Here is an 8,660-nt window from a genome sequence, read left to right as displayed (position 1 = left end):
GGTTAAAACAAAGCCTTCCAGATGTGCTGTTACCGTTGCAGAGGCTCCCATCTTCACCTGGTCTTCCTTTCTGAGCTTGGGGACTCTGGGCATCTGGTTGGCCAAGCCACGATGACGTCTCTGCCGCCGCACACAGCTCTGAAAGAACAGCACAAGAATGCTGTCCCTTCAGAGCGCATTTGCCGGTGACGTCACCTTCTCCTGCTCACAACAATATCTCCTAAATGGTGCATGTTTAGGAGACGTTCATTTTATCTTTGTTATAAGCATACCTGTAGGCGGGGCTTTTTTTCAGCTGGAACTTGGTGGAACTCAGTTCCACCACCTTTGGCTCAGGCCCTCGCTCCCTGTTCACCACTTGTAAACACAGGGGTCTGGCTTCTGTATTTACAAGAGACAGCTTGTCTCGCAATGGCTTCCATAGATCTAAACTCCTGAGTGCAGGATGAAGACAAGGGAGATGCATGTGCCCACTCCTACTGGATGATCTCCCTGCAAGCGAGAGAGGCAGAGCCACCCCACCCACAGTGTGAGGAGAGGTACTAGAGAAGAAGAGGGGTAAAATTGAGATGTGGATGGGGGATGCAGAGGTAAGCAGCTGGGGAAGAAGGCTGAGCTCTGCACTCTATGTGTAGCGCACCCCTGAACTCTGTGTGTAGTGTGCACTACCGAACTCTGCACATGGAGCACCCCCAAACTCTGCACTCTGTACATAATGCACTCCTGGTATTTAATGCCACTTTCAGACTCTCCCATTGTTATTGAAATTTGACCACACCCACTATGATGCAGTTTGGAAGGTGTTGGGGGAGGGGGGTCGTGGTTGAGTTTCTGCACCTTTTTTCTGAGAAAAAAAGCCCTGCCTGTAGGTAAAAATAAAAATCCAGAGTTTACTCCCACTTTAATGAAGCTTTGACAATAAAACCTGGAAGCTCATTGGTTTCTATGCAGAACTCATGGGGATGCCTGGGCACACCCTAATCACCCTGTTCGGTGCCAATTCCCCTGCTTCCTGGCACCCACTGTCTCCCCCCTGAAGTGCTGTCAGCTTCCCTCCTCTCCTCTCCTACTGGCTGCTGTGAGGGATGATTCATAACGGAAGCATAGTAAATTAGGTTTACTATGCTTCCGTTTGTGAATGAACAAGAAACCGCTCAGCAAAGAGCACTTCCCGTTCATTCACTTTTTTAGTGACTTAACCCCTAAGCTCTGGAGCAAATGCCCTTGCAAAATCTATTTATTTAGTTAATCAAGCTCTGGAAGCTGATTGGTTTCTATGCAGAACTGCACCAGATTTTGCTCTCCCCAGTTTTAGTAGCTCACCCCTAAACTCTGTAGCAAACGCCCTTGCAAAGTGTGCAATTGATTTTCCTTTAGTAAATCAACCTCTAAGCTCTGGAAGTTGATTGGTTTCTATGCAGGAACTGCACCAGATTTAGCTTTCCCTAGTTTTAGCAACTCAACCCCTAATCTCTGGGGAAAATGCCCTTGTAAAGTGCGCAATCTATTTGCCTTTAGTAAACCAACCCCTAAGCACTGTAGCAAATGCCCTTGAAAAGTGCAAAATCTATTTCCCTTTAGTAAATCAACCCCTAAGCTCTGCAAGCCGATTGGTTTCTATGCAGAACTGCACCAGATTTTGCTCTCCCCAGTTTTAGTAAATCAACTCCTAAGCTCTGGATGAAACACCCTTGCAAAGTGCGCAATCCATTTTCCTTTAGTAAATCAACCCCTAAGCTCTAGAAGCTAATTGGTTTCTATGTAGAACTGCACCAGATTTTGCTCTCCCCAGTTTTAGTACCTCAACCCCTAAGCTCTGGAGCAAACGCCCATTCAAAGTGCGAAATCCCTTTTCCTTTAGTAAATCAATCCCTAAGCGCTGGAGAAAATGCCCTTGCAAAGTGCACAATCAATTTGTCTTTAGTAAATAAACCCCTAAGGTCTGGAAGCTGATTGGTTTCTATGCAGAACTGCACCAGATTTTGCTCTCCCCAGTTTTAGTACCTCAACCCCTAAGCTCTGAAGCAAATGCCCTTGCAAAGTGCACAATTTATTTGCCTTTTGTAAATCAACCCCTAAGCAATGGAGCAAATGCACTTGCAAAGTGTCCAATCTATTTTCCTTTAGTAAATTAACCCCAAAGCTCTGGAGCAAATGCCCATGCAAAGTGCGAAATCCATTTTCCTTTAGTAACTCAACCCCTAAGCTCTGAAGCAAACGCCCCTTGCAAAGTGCGCAATCTATTTTCCTTTAGTAACTCAACCCCTAAGCTCTGGAGCAAAGGACCTTGCAAAGTGCGCAATCAATTTTCCTTTAGTAAATCAACCCCTAAGCTCTGAAAGCTGATTGGTTTCTATGCAGAATTGCACCAGATTTTGCTCTCCCCTTTTCCTTTAGTAACTCAACCCCTAAGCTCTGTAGCAAAGGTCCTTGCAAAGTGCAAAGTCTATTTTCCTTTAGTAACTCAACCCCTAAGCTCTGGAGCAAATATCCTTGCAAAGTGCGCAATCCATTTTCCTTTAGTAACTCAACCCCTAAGCTCTGAAGCAAACGCCCCTTGCAAAGTGCGCAATCTATTTTCCTTTAGTAACTCAACCCCTAAGCTCTGGAGCAAATATCCTTGCAAAGTGCGCAATCCATTTTCCTTTAGTAAATCAACCCCTAAGCTCTGAAAGCTGATTGGTTTCTATGCAGAACTGCACCAAATCTTGCTCTCCCCTTTTCCTTTAGTAACTCAACCCCCTAAAGCTCTGTAGCAAAGGTCCTTGCAAAGTGCAAAGTCTATTTTCCTTTAGTAACTCAACCCCTAAGCTCTGGAGCAAATGCTCTTGCAAAGTGCGCAATTTATTTACCTTTAGTAAATCAACCCCTAAGCTCTGGAGCAAATATCCTTGCAAAGTGCGCAATCCATTTTCCTTTAGTAACTCAACCTCTAAATTCTGGATTAAACGCCCCTTGCAAAGTGCGCAATCTATTTGCCTTTAGTAAATGGTATAGTTGTAAAGTATATACAGCAGTTATTAGACTGTATTGTATGATGTGTCTCCAGCAGCCTATGAGCAGGCAGGCACTGTAAAGTTTGTGACTTGGTAAATGTTTATGATGGAGAGTGATAAATAAATCAGCCGTTAGTCTTGTGTCCTCTTCCTCCTCCTCCTCCTCCTCCTCCTCCTCCATGGTGTAATAGCACGATCCATTTCTGCTGTGCTGTGTACAAAGAGAATAAAGACACCTAGCGGCGGCTCTCCGAGGACACTGATCACACACGTGTCATAGGGAGAGGAGAGAGAGGAGCATCACATCACACTGCTGGATCTCTTCCAGCTCCTCTCTGTTTATCCTTAATCCAGGTTTTACTTCTGCTTGCCTGCTAGCCTCCCTCCCCCCCCCCCCCCCTCCTCCCTCGCTCCTCCCTTCTGCAATCCTATATTAACAAGCTGGGAAGAAGAAACACACTTCATTGTTGGCAAGTCCCGATGCCTGCCTGTGGGTGAAGAGTGACTGTGCAAGCCTGATCGGCCAGGAGGATCGGCCAACAAACACTGGACTCGTGGGATCTCCCCTCCTCCAGGATCCTATATGCTGGGATCTACTCCCTGATCGTCTCCAATCCTCTGCAATCAGCGATCACAAGGGGTGAGCACTTCTCTGGCCTCATTGTCTTGTCTCTGCCATGGAAGACAGATGGCAGTGGTTGCTGTGACGATCTGTACATCCATAAATAATTCAAGCGATTGGAAAAAGTTGCTGAAATAGTCATGTTACCTTTGCTGTGCTGGGATCTGTTTCTGGCTCGTGTGTCGGATCAGGGATACAAACTCTTTATTTATTTGTTTGGATTTAATGCTATATTTTTTAAACAGAGGAAAGTTTAAAAAAAACAAAAACCGATCTGGATTGCTTTGCTGATTGTTGGCTCAGTAAGTTATCTTGCAGTTTATGGACAGTGCTGGTGATTTAGGGGGGTCACCCCACCCCCCTTCCTCCTCCTTATATATTTATTTTTTTATTATATAGATGTTTAATTCTTAGATCCCCCCCCTTTGCGATAATCCCACCTAGGCTGCTGCACCCAGCATATGGGCAAGACTTGCAAATGATGTAGTACCTTTGTTTGCATTGTTGCGTGAGACCCTTGTTAACTGCTTGCTTCCATGGTCCCTGCCCTCTCCAGTTTGGTTTTCTAGATTGTGTTTTTATTTTATTCCCCCCCCCCCCCCAATCCATCATGTATGGCTGAAGTTTTGATTACTTTTTTTTAAAAAAAAATTGTTTTGTTTTGAATTTCTATGAACGTTGCGATGGGTTACTCTTGACGCTTTTGTTTGTCTTTTTCTTTTACTCCTAAAGAAGCGACCGCTGTGGTCTTTAAAGCCTGCTCAATCCAATTTAATGGCAGTGTTTAAGTAGCTGCGGAAGATTACGGGTACTTAATGTATCGCTGTGAATGTATAACAGTGTTTATATAAAAATGCAATGTGTCAATGACATTGTTATAGCCGTACGTCATTGGGGCTGAGCTTGGCTGATTTTAATCTCATCGTGTCAGCAAATGATTTTTTTTTCGGGAGGATTTGGTCAAATTAAAGGGCATTTAAGGCTTGCAGTTTGATGTAATGGTAGTGTCCGGTAGCACAATGCAGGGGGATGAGATGGAACAAGGTCTTTTGAAGATATAAATGCATCTTGCTGTGAATGTGTGCGGTACGTGCTCACGTTTATGCAGAAGTGACACTTGGCTGTAATGGCTTAATCTCTCGTTGCATAGTGATTGTTTTTTCTTGTATAGATTTGGAATTGTGCTAACATTTTTTTTTTATGTACTCCTTTCCCAGGTGTGCAATGGCAGACCATTTAATGGCAATGAATCATGGCCGGTTTCCAGATGGAACAAATGGTCTCCACCACCACCCTGCTCATCGGATGGGTATGGGTCAGTACTCCAACCCACATCACCACCAGCAGCAACAACAGCAGCACGCCTTTAACAGCCTAATGGGGGAACACATGCACTACGGTGCAGGGAATCTGAACTCTAATAACAGTATCAGGCACGCCATGGTGGCTGGGAATGTAAACGGAGGGCATCCTAATGGCAGCATGGCACAGACGGCAAGATTTACCAGTTCACAATTCATGGGACCTCCTGTTACGAATCAAGGAGCTCAGCTCACGGCTAGCATGCAGCTTCAAAAACTGAACAATCAATATTTTACGCATCATCCGTATCAACATCCCCACTATATGCCGGACTTGCATCCTGCAAATCATCAGATAAATGGGACAAGCCAGCATTTCAGAGACTGCAATCCAAAGCACAGCTCTGGTATGCCTCCTTCAGTCAGCCATGTCCCTGCAGCGATGCTGCCTCCTAGTGTCATAGACACGGACTTTATAGACGAGGAAGTTCTCATGTCCTTGGTGATAGAAATGGGTTTGGATCGTATTAAAGAACTACCTGAGCTATGGCTGGGACAGAACGAATTTGATTTTATGACAGACTTTGTTTGCAAACAGCCGAACCGAGTAAGCTGTTAGGACCTTATCTAAGAACTTTGAACATTCCTCCATGGACACCGACTCTTGCTTCCAGAATCCACTATTAACCTGTACAGAATATATATATATATTTTTTTGTTTTATTTGATTCCCACTTTTTTTTTTATTTCCCTACTGCCTTGTTTGAGACACTTTCCTGCAATAGTGTGTTTCAGTAATTTTTTACTCGTCTCCTGTCCAAGTCTGCTAATTTATGGTGTTTTGACTCGAGTCCATTTTTTTTTTTTTTTTTTTTCAGTTTTTTTGTTTTGCTGGACTGCATCAACGTGAAATAGAGCTGATGGTTGCATGATCCTTACAGGCAGGATTGTTGCTGCACTAATGCTGCCATGTTGCTTCATTTAATCTATGCATTGCTGTGCACTTTTTTTTATTATTGTAACTGGAAGTTTTTAACAGGGGCCAAGCTTTGGCAGATCAGGAGACGGCTGTACTGGTATAATTGAATATTTTTTTTTTCTGCCCCCTCCCCCTTCCCCAATTTACCAGTGTTTCACCCATGTACAGAAAAAACAGTGAGGGTGGAATGTAATCAGTGTAGAACATTTCACAACTGCATTTCCCCAAAAATGTTTGACACTGTGCTAATCTAGTTAATTTAGTTCATGGAAGAATACTACTGTGTTTAAAAGCTTTTTAGGAAATTTTGACAGTATTTTTGTACAAAGAATTTTTTTGAGAAAATACCTGTTAATTTATTCTATTTTAATTTGCCAATGTCAATAAAGAGCTGCAAAGTGCACCAATCTAATTTGACTATTTTTCTTTAAACTAATAAATTAAAAAAAATATATATATATATATGGTTTTCAGGAACTCGTGAGCCACATATAGGGCAATTGTTAAAGTGAATCTGTCATGAGATAATAATGGGAGGCCTGTTGCTGACCTTTTCTTACAAAAAACAAAATTAATTCCCTGGCTATCCTTCTGATGCTTGGACTTTATAAGAATTTCTGACCCATTGTCTGATACTTATTTACTGCATGCTGCTACCAGGCCTGGCCCTGACAAGTACTGTAGTTGGGACACGAGCCAAGCAGTAATCATTTTCAGAAGGTCAACAATAGCCACCCCCCATTGCACACTTTAATCTGGTTGTTTATGGCTCAATGAGACTTTCATGCTGGCCTGCTCCCAAGGTGGGAAATCATTGGCTCACTGGATCCTCCTTTGGCAAGCCTGTCTAGAAAGAAACATGGAGGTTGTGATTACAAACTAGTTCTGAAAATCTAGTTCTGAAAATCTAGCTGCTTCCTTAAAACAGACCCTTTACTGTTTCAGTCGCTGACCTGGAACGAATATCCAGGCTAGGACTTATTGACTTTTCTGGCATTTTTGTTGTGTTGGGGGCTAAGTTTTTAAAGCCAGTGGGTCAGCCTAACAGCCAGGCAAATGGCATCTCTGGGAAAATTGGCAATAGAAGCTCCCATGTTTCTCTCCCAAATGGGTTTACGGAGTGCTCTGCTACGCTTGGGAGGTTTTCCTGTGCTACAGGCGTTTGTATTGTGGCTGCCCCATCACCTGCTGTTTAAAAGGTATCCATAGACACAAGAGAAGCCCTGCCCTAACCAGCTGTGATTCCATTCATAAGGGGAATGAGCAGATGCTGCTGTTCAAGAGCTGCCTAAGAAATTGTTTAGAAAGTCTTGTTTGATTGCTCTGTTTTTTCCCCCCCTAATTCTGGAAGGTATCTCAGCCTGCTTTCCTTCCATTTCCATGATTTTAGGGTGCCATACTAAATTCACATATATTGAGCAATGTTATGCTTGTCTGGGAACCTAAACTGACCACATAGATGAATGATATCCTTTAGGTTTACTAACAACTTTGTTTAGGTCGGCTCTTGCCACACTGTGGTTCTTTGTTTAAAGGTGAGACCAGCTTTAGACATTACGTAATGGCACAATCAAACTGGCTATGGATACTTTCTACAGCAAACACTCCCTGCCTATTGATCTGGATAGGAACACCCAAGTTTGGTTGTTAGGGTTTCCTAGCTAATGTTCCTCCCAGATGATGCTGGGGGTGTCTTTGTGCAAATCCCTCATGATGCAAACAGATGTACTGAAACTGGCTGGAGAAGGACTTTCCTACTTTGTCAGGCTTTTTGATATGAATGAAAATGTGTTTTTTGAAAATAGAATGCTACTGTACTGAAGAGTTTTTCTTGCCTTGTGACCATAAAAGTCCTGGCTTCACTTTTCACAAATCGGGCCTTCTAATTCACAAATCAGGCCTTCTAATCAGGACAGTGAGAATGGTTGAAAAGATTTCGTTGAAAAGATTTCATTAATAAAACCAAAGTATCCATGATGGGGGTGAAATGTTAGTTTTGCTTGTTATGTTGACAGTTAAAGGTTTGTGGATGGTCAACTCAATGGGGTTGATTTACTAAGGGTCCATTCACACTAGTGCAGCTTGTCAGGCGACTTGTCGCGGTGGGTCGCTCGCCATTGAATAGTACAGGACCCGCTCTAATAGGAGCGACACAAGTCGCTCCGACTTAGAAAAAGGGTCCTGTACTACTTTGGGGCGACCTGGAGGCGACTTGCATTGACTTCAATTGTATGAAGTCTGTGCAAGTCGCACCGCGACTTCACAGGTCGCCCCACCAAGTCGTGTCGCCGCAGTCTGAACGGGGTCTAAAACTGGAGTGCAAAATCTATTGAGCCAATCTGCTTCCAGGTTTTTTCATCCAAGCCTAATTGAACACGCTTGTTATAAGCTGATTGGCTACCATGCACAGCTGCAGCAGATTCACACTCTCCAGATTTAGTAAATCAACCCCATTATGTCTACAGATCCTGCACAGTGGTCACGTAAAGAGCAGGTATTGGTACAGTGGTATGAATTTGGTAGCAAGTACACTATGCGCTTTATAATGTTGATAGAATGGCCCTTAAATAGGTCATGGTTCTTCGGTTTGTGGTGTTATGCAGCTAAACCAACAGTTCAGAGTTGTGCAATGGTCTTTATTTTCATAACTAGTTAATCAGTAAAATGGATCCCAGTCTTCAGTATTTGTATGAAGTGTATTTTTAAGAGCCAATTAACACCTTTTGCATGCATGAACACACGTATTTTCATGCATTTGAGGT

The 8,660-nt window shown here is 43.3% G+C and overlaps 1 protein-coding gene across 1 annotated transcript; it reads left to right on the top strand.

The window, feature by feature from the left end:
* Positions 1 to 3,420: 3,420 nt before the first annotated feature.
* CITED2 (Cbp/p300 interacting transactivator with Glu/Asp rich carboxy-terminal domain 2) lies at positions 3,421 to 6,310 on the top strand. The gene is made up of 2 exons (XM_082252268.1): positions 3,421 to 3,636; positions 4,836 to 6,310. The coding sequence occupies exon 2, from the start codon at positions 4,843 to 4,845 to the stop codon at positions 5,536 to 5,538; it is 696 nt and encodes a 231-aa protein (XP_082108394.1). The 5' UTR covers positions 3,421 to 3,636; positions 4,836 to 4,842; the 3' UTR covers positions 5,539 to 6,310.
* Positions 6,311 to 8,660: the final 2,350 nt, after the last annotated feature.

Source organism: Pelophylax lessonae, assembly GCF_965119305.1.
Source record: "Pelophylax lessonae genome assembly, chromosome: 3".
Lineage (NCBI taxonomy): Eukaryota > Metazoa > Chordata > Amphibia > Anura > Ranidae > Pelophylax > Pelophylax lessonae.
This window is presented reverse-complemented; position numbering and strand designations above follow the sequence as displayed.